The sequence below is a fragment of the Scyliorhinus canicula genome, chromosome 2 (genome assembly GCF_902713615.1).
Source record: "Scyliorhinus canicula chromosome 2, sScyCan1.1, whole genome shotgun sequence".
NCBI lineage: Eukaryota > Metazoa > Chordata > Chondrichthyes > Carcharhiniformes > Scyliorhinidae > Scyliorhinus > Scyliorhinus canicula.
The window spans coordinates 128,320,801-128,337,083 of NC_052147.1; the positions used below are offsets into that span (position 1 = coordinate 128,320,801).

The following is a 16,283-nucleotide window of genomic DNA, read 5'->3' on the forward strand; positions in this document are numbered from 1 at the left end:
TGAAGGTAAACGATAGGTCAACAAACACATTGAACAGGAACAATCTTGGTCTGGGCAGGGAAGCAATGATAGAAATGAGCAGGCTGTTTACTTGTGTAGTTGAAGTGTTGTAATTAACTTCCTACAAGCTACATGCTCTGTGTCACAAACAAGTGCATGATAAACGGCAGTAACAGTGCGAGTGCGAGCCTGGAGCTCAACAAGGTCACGAACCCCCAATCGTAGAGATTGGCCAACACAGTGAATAGGACTGCCTGCATTTCGCTCCTATTGGTCTATTGCCTTTGGGTTTCAGGTCCTTACTTACTTGGCCTTCCACTCAGGATACTGACAAGCCAGACTCATTTAGTGTTCAATCCTACCCCAGCTCCCAAAGTCCGACGTGAAACTGATTTTTGCACTCCTGCCTGTGGGGCCTTGGAAAAATTCCACTCTCAATGTTCAGTGAATCCATTGGGGAGGCAGATGGATGGTGCCCAAGATCCATAGAACTATACCCCATCTAGGAAAGTGGCAGATGAAGGAAAAGAGGTGTACATGAATGCAATGCATCAAAGTAAGATAGTCAAAAGGGTGTTCCTGTGTTCAGAGCAGCTGTTCAAGTGATTTAGCTGGACATGGTCACATTCTAATTCTCACACCAACTGCACAGCTTTGAGTTTAATTAAACAATGATTTATTTTTGTTCAGTTACAATTAAAAGGAATTACACAGGTTTACAACAGAGGAATGAAATGAACACAAAGCACTATGAAAAGAACTGTCAGACTGTGGCCCTGCGTGTGCAGACAATCAGTCACATGGGCACATCTCACCGATAACATCATTCTGCAACTCAACTTCCTTTGGAACGATTTCTGTTATTACTGTGATGGGGCTGGGGGGTGTGACTGACACTGCCAGATGTCCACAGAACCAGTACAATCACTAAACACATCTGACACCAAGAACCAGCATTCTCATTGGTATCACAGGGGCTGAGCTCACTCCCATGTCAGAGGTATACACACCATAGCCACTGTGGAGGGGAAATGTGTACTGGTGAGGTTATAATGGGGGAAAACAGTCAAGTCAAGAGCAGTGCAAATTTGTCAAGGGGACTGGGTTGCTGGGGGATGGGATCAGCTGGTAGTGCAGAGCACTTAATCTGGGTTCCAATGTTGGGCTGACCAATCTCTGCCAATGTAAACAGGACCATTTCCAATGTTCCAATGCAAGAAATCAAGTTACTCCAGGTGCTTGGTCGAGGTAGAATGTCAAAGTGTACCTACCGCTGCTTTGTAATCATTAACAGGAGCGAAGCAAGGCACTGACTGACACATCATTTCAGGACCATTCTCAGTTTGAAGACAAAGGGGCTTCAGCACTTGCAATGGAGAACACCTCATAAAGTTATGTGGAAAGAGGGACATTACTCCTGTTGCAAATAAATTGTCTGTTCGGTCCAAAGTTGTGAACTGAAATCCTATGATTGCCACAGGGTTGGAGGAGTTCAGAGGCACACATTAGGCTGGAGAGGGTGGGGTGCTCTTAATGCTCCTGCCAGTTCCCATGCCTCAGTGTGAGGTTCCCCTCTCCATTTATAGTGGGGAGAAAATAGAGATAATAAAACAAGGAGTTATTTACATAGTGCTTGAACCTCCTGAACAAGAGCTGAATTAGTTGCAAGTCATGGTCGCAATGAAATCTCTCTTTATTAAACTGTTATAAACAACAAGAGCAGGTTTTGTCTGTATCAGAGAACCAACTTTGTACACATGGAGTGAGGACCTGCACAAGCCAGGCTCAGGGCAGCCACTCACTACAATCCTCTGATCACACTGTTCTCTCGGTAGTGGTACAGGCTGGTAGAATCCAGTTTACCGCAATGTTTAATCGCTTCAGCAAAAAGCTTTGCCACCTGAAAGGGTACAAGAGGAAATCAATAGCATCATCAAATAAAAAGTTGAAACTTGAGCATCTTGTACACTTCAGTAATTGAAGGTAGAGGTTGAAATAGGTATAGGTTATTGAGAGGTTTGACATCAGACTGAGCGGAGTGACCTTGAGGTTTGTGCTGGGCTCTCTAATGTTTCTAACCATTAACATTCAGAGACATTCCCCTGTACCCTACTTTGACAATTGACAAAATGTACCTGGGAAGCCTGGGGGAGAAATAAATGCTGGACCATAGAGCTGGACCACTCTACAAACAGTACACAGGTCGAAGGCATAGGGTGGGATTCTTCAGCTCTTTCCACTGGTGGGAACTTCCAGTCCCGCTGAAGATGAAGCCCCCCACTCCATGGCGGGTTCCCTGGAGGCGGGATGAGTGAGCCATACAAAACACCATTTCAGACAGTATGCGCAGGAAGGATGCTACATGGATGTGGGTGTCAAACAACATGCCAACATTAAAACCATGTGTGAAGAAATAGCACAGGTAGAAAGAGGTCGCAACTTTCTAACGCTAGAGCCCTTCCAGTACAGGAAGACGTTTAGTAACCTCATAAGGTCAGCAAATTTCAATCTAATGACAGCAACCATTTTAAACTTTACAGACTAATATAATTCCTAAAATTGCAGCAACAAACTAAATGAACTGTCCAGATTCCCTGACATGAAACAATTTCATATTTCCAATATATTACAAAAAGAATTCAGCACACCCTGAAATACATTCCCTTAAGTGACACAATTACTTCAATAGTTGTCAAATAAATCAGTCGGAGGTGGAAAATAATAGCCAACCTATTCTCCCTGGGGGAAAAAGGGCACATCATTTGTGGGAACAAGTTATAGGAGGGGAAAGGCTGTCATTCATCCATTAACCCAGCAGAAAGGGAAAGTTGGAAAGTCTTGCACACTCTCTCTTCCTCCTCATCTGTTTCTGCATCATTGTTGCAATGTAGGAACTGAGGCCGCCAATTTATGCACAGTAAGCTCCCATAAGCAGCCTCCTTACACATGCTGGGGGGGTGGAGATAGAAATAACTCTGCGGGCTGCATCTTAACACACTTCTTCCTGTCCAGCAGAATGTAGTGCAAAAATGAAAGAGTGTGTAAAAACAAAGAATCCTCTCTTTTCAATTCTGAATCCTCTTGGCGAGGCGCACTTCACCGACCCCCTTTCCCCCACCCTGCTCCCTCCCCACTGGCTGTTAGACATGACAGGTCTATATTCTACCAAAGCACTGGAATTTCAGTAGGCAAGCAATACCTCTCCCATCATTTCTTCTTGGGTGTACTAGGTGTAGATATTGTTGTTACCTGGAAATTAGTAATGAGGGGTACAGCATGATCAATGGCCATTCGTCGGATCAGATAGTTTTCCCTCGTAAAGCGGGTGTTGTTGTTGGGCAGGTTTATCACCAAGTCGATGACTCCATCATGAATTAGGCTTAAAAAAGATTGGAGGAGAGTTAACGACGCTCAGCAAATACAGACAGCAGCAGCCAAAATCTTTTGCAATAAACTTGCTTCTGCCAAATACACATTGTGACTGCCATTTATCTTTCGGAGTGTTATGTAAAGGGAGGCACTCGTGTAGTGTCAGCCCATAGTCTGCCAGCGGTCCAGGTTGAAAAGGGGCAGACCTAATACTGCAGATAATGGGTTCAAACAGTGAAGATTACCTTTGTGCCCTTGTACCATGCCCAATCATTGAATTATAATAAATGTTTAAAATAACCCTAACAAATTATTATTTTTATAATTCTTGAAAGGAAGAATTTACGCCCTTTAGAACATAGAAAAATACAACAAAGAACAGGCCTTTGGCCCACGATGTTGTGCCGAACTTTTGTCCCAGATTAAGAACAAATTAATCTACACCCCATCGTTCTACCGTAATCCACGTATCGATCCAATAGCCGCACCTGAATTCTGAATTTGAATAAATCACAGGCCGCCCTCCGACCCTTCCACGCCGAGTTCTTGCCGGCTGAGAGCAGGTGTGGACAACGCCGGCGGGACTCGGCATTTTTACGATGGCTGCTCGGCCCATCTCTGGCCGAGAATCGGCCGCCCACGTTGAGCGGCCCCCAAACGGCGCCGCGCCAACCACGCAGCACCAATGGAGCCGATTCAGAATCGCGTGCCGGCGTCGGGGCGGTGTGGCACAATTCGTGCCTGTCGCGGGGATTCTCCAGTCCGGGCCCGGGCTGAGAGAATCCCGCCCCCTATGCCCACAACAATGTAACCAATTCCTTATCTACCCAGGATCTTCCCTGCAATTCCAGCAGGATTATAAAGTAACCCATTGCGTGGCATTTTGTCAAACCATGTTTGTAAAGTCTGTAGGGCAAGGTTTACATTTCAGCAAAATCAGGGCAAAACCAGTCAACCAGTGCAAAAGGTTCAGGAATTTTAAACATACGTTTAGTAGGTCACAAACGAGACCGAATCAAGGAGGTGAAAGAAAACTATGTTTATCGCAAAGCAATTCTATTTGCAATATACATCAGATCCCAGCCGGGTCTGCTCTGTGGCTTCCATATCTGGCTGACTTTATATAGAACTCAATCATGAATGTCCTCGGGCTCCCCGCACCTTAGAGGGGGAGCTCGTACTCAATGAAACTGACGGGGAGACCGATTGCTCCAAGCCCGTAGGTCTCGTGAGGGTTACAACAGCAAGTGATTTCCAGAATCAATCTAGTTTTCTCAATCCTTAATGCTGGGTTTAAAATCGTTCTGTCCAAACTGACATTGTCCCAGATTGAAATATTCACAAAGGCACATTTCTGCAAAATCGTAGCGGTTTGTTTGCCTTTCAAAGAGGCTCTGCAAATTGAGAGGTGGACTGGAAAGCATGTCAACAAAGCATTTACATATGTAAAGATAGATTTAATTTACTATGAATCTAATGGCTATTACTCAGCTCAGGTAACTGTACAGAGGATATTACAGGCACTCACTTGGTGAAGGAAGGAGCTGAGGAGCTGTGATCGTCTGCTGTGTGCCAGGACACGGGTGCTGAGGGTACATCATTGGCGTTTAACCATGCTGACGTGCCTTCCGTTGCATAAAGCTTCAACGAAAAACAGAGTGGGTTTCATGTCAAGGCACAATCACATTGTCCTTTGCAACACTTACACCATTGATTCTAAAAGTTATGACAGGTTCCAAATAAATGGTTATATTCTTTTCAATTGCAGTTGAGTTCTCGGTACGGCTGGCACAGGGTGAGGGCTCACATAGGGAAAATAATTTTGGGAGGTCCTATACGGTATGAGGGGGCAGTAGAACAGGCCCCCGACAAAACTCGATCCCCAGGTGACGAAGGAGGAGGAAAGGGTCAAATAAGCAGCTAAAGTGGTTCTGTTCCTCCTGTATGTCTCCAGTGCAGTTATTGCATTAGCCTGACACAGGACAGGGAAAAGGAGATGCCCCGATGTGGCCTGGTACACTGCAGGGAAATGGTGACGTCCAGCACTGCCTGGTACACTGCAGGGAAATGGTGACGTCCGGCACTGCCTGGTACACTGCAGGGAAATGGTGATGTCCCGGCACTGCCTGGTACACTGCAGGGAAATGGTGACGTCCGGCACTGCCTGGTACACTGCAGGGAAATGGTGATATCCGGCACTGCCTGGTACACTACAGGGAAACGGTGACTTCCCGGCACTGCCTGGTACACTGCAGGGAAATGGTGATGTCCCGGCACTGCCTGGTACACTGCAGGGAAATGGTGACGTCCAGCACTGCCTGGTACACTGCAGGGAAATGGTGACGTCCGGCACTGCCTGGTACACTGCAGGGAAATGGTTACGTCCGGCACTGCCTGGTACACTGCAGGGAAATGGTGATGTCCCGGCACTGCCTGGTACACTGCAGGGAAATGGTGACCTCCCGGCACTGTCTGGTACACTACAGGGAAATGGTTACGTCCGGCACTGCCTGGTACACTGCAGGGAAATGGTGACTTCCCGGCACTGCCTGGTACACTGCAGGGAAATGGTGATGTCCCGGCACTGCCTGGTACACTGCAAGGAAATGGTGACGTCCAGCACTGCCTGGTACACTGCAGGGAAACGGTGACGTCTGGCACTGCCTTGTACACTGCAGGGAAACGGTGACCTCCCGGCACTGCCTGGTACTCAACGGGGAAACGGTGATGTCCCGGCACTGCCTGGTACACTGCAGGGAAACGGTGATGTCCCGGCACTGCCTGGTACACTGCAGGGAAATGGTGATGTCCCGGCACTGCCTGGTACACTGCAAGGAAATGGTGACGTCCAGCACTGCCTGGTACACTGCAGGGAAATGGTGACGTCCAGCACTGCCTGGTACACTACAGGGAAACGGTGACGTCTGGCACTGCCTGGTACACTGCAGGGAAACGGTGACCTCCCGGCACTGCCTGGTACACAACAGTGAAACGGTGATGTCCCGGCACTGCCTGGTACACTGCAGGGAAACGGTGATGTCCCGGCACTGCCTGGTACACTGCAGGGAAACGGTGACCTCCGGCACTGCCTGGTACACTGTGGGGAAACGGTGACCTCCAGCACTGCCTGGTACACAACAGGGAAACGGTGACGTCTGGCACTGCCTGGTACACTGCGGGGAAACGGTGATGTCCCGGCACTGCCTGGTACACTGCAGGGAAATGGTGACTTCCCGGCACTGCCTGGTACACTGCGGGGAAACAGTGATGTCCCGGCACTGCCTTGTACACTGCAGGGAAACGGTGACCTCCCGGCACTGCCTGGTACACTGCAGGGAAACGGTGATGTGCCGGTAATGCCTGGTACACTGCGGGGAAACGGTGATGTCCCGGCACTGCCTGGTACACTGCGGGGAAACGGTGATGTCCCGGCACTGCCTGGTACACTTCAGGGAAACGGTGATGTGCCGGCACTGCCTCGTACAGTACAGGGAAACGGTGATGTTCCGGCACTGCCTGGGACAGTACAGGGAAACGGTGATGTTCCGGCACTGCCTGGTACAGGTCAGGGAAATGGTGATTCTGGTACAGGACAGGGAAATGGTGATGTGCCGGCACTGCCTGGTACATGTTAGACGTTTAGTTGCTGTTGTATAAAGAGTCAAAGGTTCTGCTCCTTTTCACAAAAAATTCCCGTACCAGCCTCCCCAAACAGGCGCCGGAATGTGGCGACTTGGGCTTTTCACAGTAACTTCATTGAAGCCTACTTGCGATAATAGGCAATTATTATTATTATTTTACTTTAACAGACTCAGCACAAAACTCTTATCATCACATCACCTGACACAAAGGCCTCTTTACATATCAGTGTCAATTATTGGATACTTAACATAATAAGGCAACTAATTGGAATGTCCCTTAACCCATTACTTAACAGTCTCCCCTTCCTTGGAGAAAAAAAATTAATTGAGTGAAAACAAAATTATAAGAAACTCAAAAACACACACGCAATTGTTTTTTCATTTTTGGAAGGAAAAAAAGTCACAGAAACAGGCGCCCTTCATTAACAATATCCAAAAGTTTCTGTGAACTAGCCCCTCTTTTTGTACAACAGTCTGACAATTGATGGCTACTGTCGACCCATTTAATTTTTGCTATTTCCCCTCTGTCCAACATCAGCTTCAAAATTGCAGTGTCTATCCTTAACCTTTTTTCATTGACACTTTTTGTAGAGTGCACATTTTCCCACAGGGATTTATTGTCAATGTGACACTTAATCGGTATATTACCCAAATTCCCTAATCCCAAAATTTCTGTCACTATCTGAGATATATAAAAGACCATATACATCGCCTCTACAAGGCTTAACGTCTCAGCAGCCAAAGTGCTTTTGACCACCCTCCTTATTTTCTTTGTTTCCCACACAAGAGGGCAACATTTGCCATTGTTCCCCAAAAGGAAAATTATAAAACCTCCTGCGCTTGAAACCCCATCACATAAATTTGCAAAGGACGCATCACTATTAAACTATGAGTTTCAAGTCACCTAAAACCGGGAACCTCAAAACACACTCCTGAATTTTTAGTTTGACCAATGCTTTATTTGCTCTTATTATGTCTTCCACTTTGGGATCATTCATTTTTGTACTCAACTCTAAGACATCAAAACTCTATTCTGTCTACCTAACCAATTCAGTTGCCTAATTAAACTTCGCAGTTGCTCTTTTTCCATCTTTGAAACCATTGCGTCTTTTTGTGAAACCCGGCCACGATTAGTTGCTATTGGGCTGATGCTTTCCAAATATGATTGCTGACATAAAGTTGCCCCTAACTTAGTCTGTCCGATTTCCAGTCCATTATATTTAAATGCACCGGAAGCCTGACTTCAACCCTAAATTCTTTCCTCAAACCAGAGTTTACAATAGCTTCGAAATCACTACTCCCACCCCACAAAAAATCATCGACATACATCATAAAGATGCCAGAAAGATTTCCTTTATAGTGCCAGTAAAACATTGCCGGATCTGCTTTCAACTGGCAACAGCTTAACTTTAACAAAACTGACGTTACCGAAAAATACCAGACTCTAGACGCATCATTTAATCCATATGCACATTTGTTCAACTTCCACAGTTACCCTTCTGTGTTAGCTGCTTCTTTAGGAGGACGGAGAAAAATGTCTCTCTGGAGCTGATGCCCCTGCAAAATGGCAGCTTTTATATCTATGGATTTGCATTCCCATGCCTTTGTGGCTAATAGAGACAAGAAGATCTTTAAAATAACCTTTCCTGTTGTAGGTGAATCTACCCTTAATCCTGATCTTCTAAGTTTTCTTCAAATCCCCTTGCCACAAGCCTGGCCTTTGCCTCATAAGTTCCAGCTGGAAGAACCTTTTCCATGCAACTCCATCTGTGGGATAGAGCTCTTTGTCCCCTATCCAGTACTTCTGTGTATACCCAAAATTCACTCCAACTATGCAGTTCTTGCTGTTTGGCATCTTTGATAACTTTTTCATCTAACTTATTGGAAGCAACCAAAATCTCACGTGCATGTGGGCTTCTACTCCTATCAATATTCATAGTCTTTCTCATGTTCCGGGACCTTGATAAACTACGTCCCCTCTCCCGCCTGGTATCCCGTTCTGTACTGTTACTGCTTGATCTTTCCCTTCTGCTGTGGGATGTCATTTCAATAGTTCTCGACCTTTTCCTGCGGACCTGTTTACTATCCGATATACTATCTGAACTGGCACTGCATTTCTGTGCCCTCCATTTTTGAACTTCGTGTTCCCAATCCATTGTCTTGACTCCCTCCCCTGAATGCTGTACATTCAACCAATGTTTATACTTTCCAGTGGCTTACCCTGCTGTACTAATAACAGTTGCATCCTTCCATTGACTAGACCCTTCAGGCAAGTATGTCACTTTTGTACCAACTTTTGGCAGTTGCCCTTTCGGTAAAATGGCCTGTTCTAATTCACCAGAAGTGTTGTGTTCCTCTACAGAAACCCTGTCTATATCAGTTAACTGGTCTTCATAGTTCTGTAACACGTGCGTACCAGATGACCCTGGCTCTTCGTCATGTCTGTCTGCTCTGTCTAAATTTGAAAATTTGTAATCTGTACCCATTATCCTTGATGAATGTACCCTAACAGTTTGATTGCCATGTTGCAAAATAATTGTTTTGCCATCTATGCCTATGATCTTCACTGGGCCTTTCCATTCATTAAAATTGTCTCTCTTATAATATACTATGTCTCCTTGCTGAAAAACGGTATTTGATGCCTTAAAGCTCTGCGAATTCTTTCAGAAACTTCTGCTTCCAAAAAAGCTTTTCTACTGCTCTGTAATGCATTTAAATGCTCAGCAAAGGCAGAGCTAATTGTAGTCCCTTCCCAAACTGGAGGCTGGTCATCCAAAATGGATGGAATTTTAGGATTTCTACCAAACATTAATTGATAGGGACTATCGCCCCCAACCATTCTTTGCATGTACCGCCCATGCTAAAGCTGAATTTAGCTTGCAGTTTGGTCTGTCTGCCAAAATTTTCTGGAGCATGTCATCTATTACTGCATGGTTTCTTTCACACACACACCATTATTAAATGGGCTTCCTGCAGCAGTATTCATAACTGTGATAGTCACGTTGTCACATGTATTTCTAAATGCATCATTAGCAAATTCTCCCCCATTGTCCGTAAAGAATTTTGCCGGTGGGTCCATTCCTGTCCCTATCCATTTTACTCTGCAGTGCAGGGGCCATTCGACCCATCGAGTCTGCACCGACCCTTGAAAAGAGTACGCTACCCATGGCCACTCCCCCTCCTATCCTTGTAACCCCATAACCTAACCTGCACATCCCTGGATACAGCTCTGAGGGCAATTAGCATGGCCAATCCACCTAATTTGCACATCTTTGGACTGTGGAAGGAAACCGGAGCATCCAGAGGATACCAATGCTGAGAATGTGCAAATTCCGCATGGAATGTGACCCAAGGCCGGAATTGAACCCAGACCTCTGGTGCTCTGAGGCTGCAGTGCTAACCACTGTCCCACCGTGTCACACATTGCAGACTTTCCGCTGTAATGGTGCTCAGTAAGCAGTGCATGGATACACTGCTCTATCTAATCTGCAAATGCTGAGGGCTGTTTGATCCCTTCCCCAGACCTACCTTGTATCCCTGCTCATGAAGCTGCTGTGCCGTGTCAAGGAACTTTGATCGAAAGGAGTTCTGTGAAAATAAAAAGTTTAAAGTGAGAATTTCAGTTCAATCTGAGGGACGATCACGTGTTGCTATCGTAATTTGGAAATCAGTCTTTGTTGTATAGCTCACAGATTATTACTCATCTGTCAGTATCTGTTGGTGGATTTAACTGTCAGTCCATGATCTAAATCTACTCAGCTCTTTATAAGCTGAAGATGCTCACTGACTATCTAGGTTCAGAATCTAAATGAATTCCAATATTCATAGCTATGTTTGACGTTAGTTTTCAATTAACCTTGGAATCCATACAGTGCAGAAGAAGGCCATTTGGCCCATCAAGTCTGCACTGACCCTCTGAAAGAGCACCCTACTCAAGTCCACTCCCCAGCCCTATCCCTGTAACCCCATCTAACCTGCACATCCCGGGACACTAAGGGCAATTTATCCTGGTCAATCCACCTAACCTGCACATCTTTCAACTGTGGGAGGAAACCCAGAGCACCCGGAGGAAACCCACGCAGATATGGGGAGATATACAAACTCCACACAGACAGACCCAAGGCCGGAATTGATCCCAGTGTGTGAGGCAGCAGTGCTACCCCTGCGCTGTACATAGAACATAGAACAGTACAGCACAGAACAGGCCCTTCGGACCTCGATGTTGTGCCGAGCAATGATCACCCTACTCAAACCCACGTATCCACCCTATACCCGTAACCCAACAACCCCCCCCCCCCCCCCCTTAACCCTACTTTTTAGGACACTACGGGCAATTTAGCATGGCCAATCCACCTAACTCGCACATCTTTGGACTGTGGGAGGAAACCGGAGCACCCGGAGGAAACCCACGCACACACGGGGAGGACGTGCAGACTCCGCACAGACAGTGACCCAGCCGGGAACTGAACCTGGGACCCTGGAGCTGTGAAGCATTTATGCTAACCACCATGCTACCATGCTGCCCAAGACAGAGAAATGGAAGAAGTAGTTTAAAGACATTTTATTTTTTAAAGCTAGAAACCCTCGGAAAAGGGATAAAACCCATAGTGGGAGCTGCAATGATCAGTCCGGCGAGGCACAGGCTGACTCTCAAACTACCTTTTCTAACACTGAGGGAATCAAAGGATATTGGGATAAGACAGGAAAGTGGAATTATGTCGAAGCTCAAACATGATTTTATTGACAGATGGAGCAGGTTCCAGGATTCCTTTGTTCTTTTCCAGTTCCTATTTCTTATATTCTAGTGTCCAGATTACCTGCAATTCACTTGTAAACATTCTGTGACACTTCCAAACACAGTGGTCATGTTATTGTGCACAAAATGCCATAGTTGGCATTTGCCAATCTATCAACAGTTGTTTGTGGGTACAATGTGGTTCCTGGGAGGTGGTCTAGCAGACGCTGGCTTCACTTGTACACAGAATCCTGGGATACTAGCCCTGGTCATAAGAGTTGAGACCAAGATAGTGTCAAATGAGTGTGGTTATACAGACACCCAGTGTGAACAAGACTTCCTGTAGGTGAGGTGGATACCGGTACCTGAATTCCAATGAGAATCCCTTTCTGAGGTAATTTGAAGCCAGTGGAGAGTATTGCCTTCAGGAATGCAGAGTAAATATTTGGCCCAAAGCAAGCAACCTGCAAAGCAAAAGCAGGGCAAACATTTAGATTGATGTAGAACATTCAACACTTACTCATTCCTGTGTACTGTATTTAGATTAAATTGCTCGTGCTATTCGGTTGGAGAGCTAACCTTGGAGTCAGAAAGTTGTGGGTTCAGGTCCCTCTCCAGAGACTTACACACAAAATCTGGACTGACATTCCAACGTAGCATTGATTGCAGGGCGCACTATCTGAGGGGCTGATTGAGGGGCTGTGCTGTCTGACGGGCTGAGTGAGGGGCTGTGCTGTCTGAGAGGCTGAGTGAGGGGCAGTGCTGTCTGAGAGGCTGAGTGAGAGTTGTGCTCTCTGAGGGTCTGTGCTGTCTGAGGATATGATTGAGGGGCTGCAGCATCTGAGGGGCTGATTGAGGGGCTGTGCTGTCTGAGGGGCTGTGCTGTCTGAGGGGCTGTGCTGTCTGAGGGGCTGTGCTGTCTGAGAGGCTGATTGAGGGGCTGTGCTGTCTGAGGGGCTGAGTGAGGGGCTGTGCTGTCTGAGGGGCTGAGTGAGGGGCTGTGCTGTCTGAGGGGCTGTGCTGTCTGAGGGGCTGATTGAGGGGCTGTGCTGTCTGAGGGGCGTGCTGTCTGAGGGTATGATTGAGGGGCTGTGCTGTCTGAGGGGCTGAGTGAGGGGCTGTGCTGTCTGAGGGGCTGTGCTGTCTGAGGGGCTGATTGAGGGGCTGTGCTGTCTGAGGGGCTGTGCTGTCTGAGGGGCTGAGTGAGGGGCTGTGCTGTCTGAGGGGCTGTGCTGTCTGAGGGGCTGAGTGAGGGGCTGTGCTGTCTGAGGGGCTGAGTGAGGGGCTGTGCTGTCTGAGGGGCTGTGCTGTCTGAGGGGCTGATTGAGGGGCTGTGCTGTCTGAGGGGCTGAGTGAGGGGCTGTGCTGTCTGAGGGGCTGTGCTGTCTGAGGGGCTGATTGAGGGGCTGTGCTGTCTGAGGGGCTGTGCTGTCTGAGGGGCTGAGTGAGGGGCTGTGCTGTCTGAGAGGCTGAACCGTCTGAGGGGCTGTGCTGTCTTGAGGGGCTGATTGAGGGGCTGTGCTGTCTGAGGGGCTGTGCTGTCTGAGGGGCTGATTGAGGGGCTGTGCTGTCTGAGGGGCTGATTGAGGGGCTGTGCTGTCTGAGGGGCTGAGTGAGGGGCTGTGCTGTCTGAGAGGCTGATTGAGGGGCTGTGCTGTCTGAGGGGCTATTTGAGGGGCTGTGCTGTCTGAGGGGCTGAGTGAGGGGCTGTGCTGTCTGAGAGGCTGATTGAGGGGCTGTGCTGTCTGAGGGGCTGTGCTGTCTGAGGGGCTGTGCTGTCTGAGGGGCTGAGTGAGGGGCTGTGCTGTCTGAGGGGCTGAGTGAGGGGCTGTGCTGTCTGAGGGGCTGAGTGAGGGGCTGTGCTGTCTGAGGGGCTGATTGAGGGGTTTTGCTGTCTGAGGGGCTGAGTGAGGGGCTGTGCTGTCTGAGGGGCTGATTGAGGGGCTGTGCTGTCTGAGGGGCTGAGTGAGGGGCTGTGCTGTCTGAGGGGCTGAGTGAGGGGCTGTGCTGTCTGAGGGGCTGAGTGAGGGGCTGTGCTGTCTGAGGGGCTGTGCTGTCTGAGGGGCTGATTGAGGGGCTGTGCTGTCTGAGGGGCTGATTGAGGGGCTGTGCTGTCTGAGGGGCTGAGTGAGGGGCTGTGCTGTCTGAGGGGCTGAGTGAAGGGCTCTGCTGTCTGTGAGGCTGATTGAGGGGCTGTGCTGTCTGAGGGGCTGTGCTGTCTGAGGGGCTGAGTGAGGGGCTGTGCTGTCTGAGGGGCTGAGTGAGGGGTTTTGCTGTCTGAGGGGCTGATTGAGGGGTTTTGCTGTCTGAGGGGCTGATTGAGGGGCTGTGCTGTCTGAGGGGCTGAGTGAGGGGCTGTGCTGTCAGAGGGGCTGAGTGAGGGGCTGTGCTGTCTGAGAGGCTGATTGAAGGGCTGTGCTGTCTGAGGGGCTGTGCTGTCTGAGGGGCTGTGCTGTCTGAGGGGCTGTGCTGTCTGAGAGGCTGATTGAGGGGTTGTGCTGTCTGAGGGGCTAATTGAGGGGCTGTGCTGTCTGAGGGGCTGAGTGAGGGGCTGTGCTGTCTGAGAGGCTGATTGAGGGGCTGTGCTGTCTGAGGGGCTGTGCTGTCTGAGGGGCTGAGTGAGGGGCTGTGCTGTCTGAGGGGCTGAGTGAGGGGCTGTGCTGTCTGAGGGGCTGATTGAGGGGTTTTGCTGTCTGAGGGGCTGATTGAGGGGTTTTGCTGTCTGAGGGGCTGATTGAGGGGCTGTGCTGTCTGAGGGGCTGAGTGAGGGGCTGTGCTGTCTGAGGGGCTGAGTGAGGGGCTGTGCTGTCTGAGGGGCTGAGTGAGGGGCTGTGCTGTCTGAGGGGCTGAGTGAGGGGTTGTGCTGTCTGAGGGGCTGTGCTGTCTGAGGGGCTGATTGAGGGGCTGTGCTGTCTGAGGGGCTGATTGAGGGGCTGTGCTGTCTGAGGGGCTGAGTGAGGGGCTGTGCTGTCTGAGAGGCTGATTGAGGGGCTGTGCTGTCTGAGGGGCTAATTGAGGGGCTGTGCTGTCTGAGGGGCTGAGTGAGGGGCTCTGCTGTCTGAGAGGCTGATTGAGGGGCTGTGCTGTCTGAGGGGCTGTGCTGTCAGAGGGGCTGAGTGAGGGGTTTTGCTGTCTGAGGGGCTGATTGAGGGGTTTTGCTGTCTGAGGGGCTGATTGAGGGGTTGTGCTGTCTGAGGGGCTGAGTGAGGGGCTGTGCTGTCTGAGGGGCTGAGTGAGGGGCTGTGCTGTCTGAGGGGCTGAGTGAGGGGCTGTGCTGTCTGAGGGGCTGATTGAGGGGTTTTGCTGTCTGAGGGGCTGATTGAGGGGTTTTGCTGTCTGAGGGGCTGAGTGAGGGGCTGGTCTGTCTGAGGGGCTGTGCTGTCTGAGGGGCTGAGTGAGGGGCTGTGCTGTCTGAGGGGCTGAGTGAGGGGCTGTGCTGTCTGAGGGGCTGAGTGAGGGGCTGTGCTGTCTGAGGGGCTGAGTGAGGGGCTGTGCTGTCTGAGGGGCTGTGCTGTCTGAGGGTCTGATTGAGGGGCTGTGCTGTCTGAGGGGCTGTGCTGTCTGAGGGTCTGATTGAGGGGCTGTACTGTCTGAGGGGCCGTGCTGTCTGAGGGGCTGTGCTGTCTGAAGGGCGTGCTGTCTGAGGGTATGATTGAGGGGCTATGCTGTCTGAGGGGCTGAGTGAGGGGCTGTGCTGTCTGAGGGGCTGTGCTGCCTGAGGGGCTGTGCTGTCTGAGGGGCTGTGCTGTCTGAGGGGCTGATTGAGGGGCTATGCTGTCTGAGGGGCGTGCTGTCTGAGGGTCTGATTGAGGGGCTATGCTGTCTGAGGGGCGTGCTGTCTGAGGGTCTGATTGAGGGGCTATGCTGTCTGAGGGGCGTGCTGTCTGAGGGTCTGATTGAGGGGCTGTGCTGTCTGAGGGGCTGTGCTGTCTGAGGGTCTGATTGAGGGGCTGTACTGTCTGAGGGGCCGTGCTGTCTGAGGGGCTGTGCTGTCTGAAGGGCGTGCTGTCTGAGGGTATGATTGAGGGGCTAGCTGTCTGAGGGGCTGAGTGAGGGGCTGTGCTGTCTGAGGGGCTGTGCTGCCTGAGGGGCTGTGCTGTCTGAGGGGCTGTGCTGTCTGAGGGGCTGATTGAGGGGCTATGCTGTCTGAGGGGCGTGCTGTCTGAGGGTCTGATTGAGGGGCTATGCTGTCTGAGGGGCGTGCTGTCTGAGGGTCTGATTGAGGGGCTATGCTGTCTGAGGGGCGTGCTGTCTGAGGGTCTGATTGAGGGGCTATGCTGTCTGAGGGGCGTGCTGTCTGAGGGTCTGATTGAGGGGCTATGCTGTCTGAGGGGCTGATTGAGGGCTGTGCTGTCTGAGGGGCGTGCTGTCTGAGGGTCTGATTGAGGGCTGTGCTGTCTGAGGGTCTGATTGAGGGGCTATGCTATCTGAGGGGCGTGCTGTCTGAGGGTCTGTTTGAGGGCTGTGCTGTCTGAGGGGCGTGCTGTCTGAGGGTCTGATTGAGGGCTGTGCTGTCTGAGGGGCGTGCTGTCTGAGGG

General features: G+C 49.8%; 1 protein-coding gene across 1 annotated transcript in view; it reads right to left on the bottom strand.

The window, feature by feature from the left end:
• Window positions 1–653: 653 nt before the first annotated feature.
• Window positions 654–16,283, bottom strand: part of cps1 (carbamoyl-phosphate synthase 1, mitochondrial) — a 170,171-nt gene continuing 154,541 nt past the window's right edge. The window contains exons 34-38 of the mRNA XM_038786419.1: window positions 12,111–12,209; window positions 10,539–10,598; window positions 4,898–5,010; window positions 3,250–3,379; window positions 654–1,900 (exon numbers count right to left, since the gene is read on the bottom strand). Coding sequence (XP_038642347.1) covers window positions 1,802–1,900; window positions 3,250–3,379; window positions 4,898–5,010; window positions 10,539–10,598; window positions 12,111–12,209 — 501 coding nt within the window. The 3' untranslated portion in view covers window positions 654–1,801. The remainder of the gene's footprint in view (window positions 1,901–3,249; window positions 3,380–4,897; window positions 5,011–10,538; window positions 10,599–12,110; window positions 12,210–16,283) is intronic.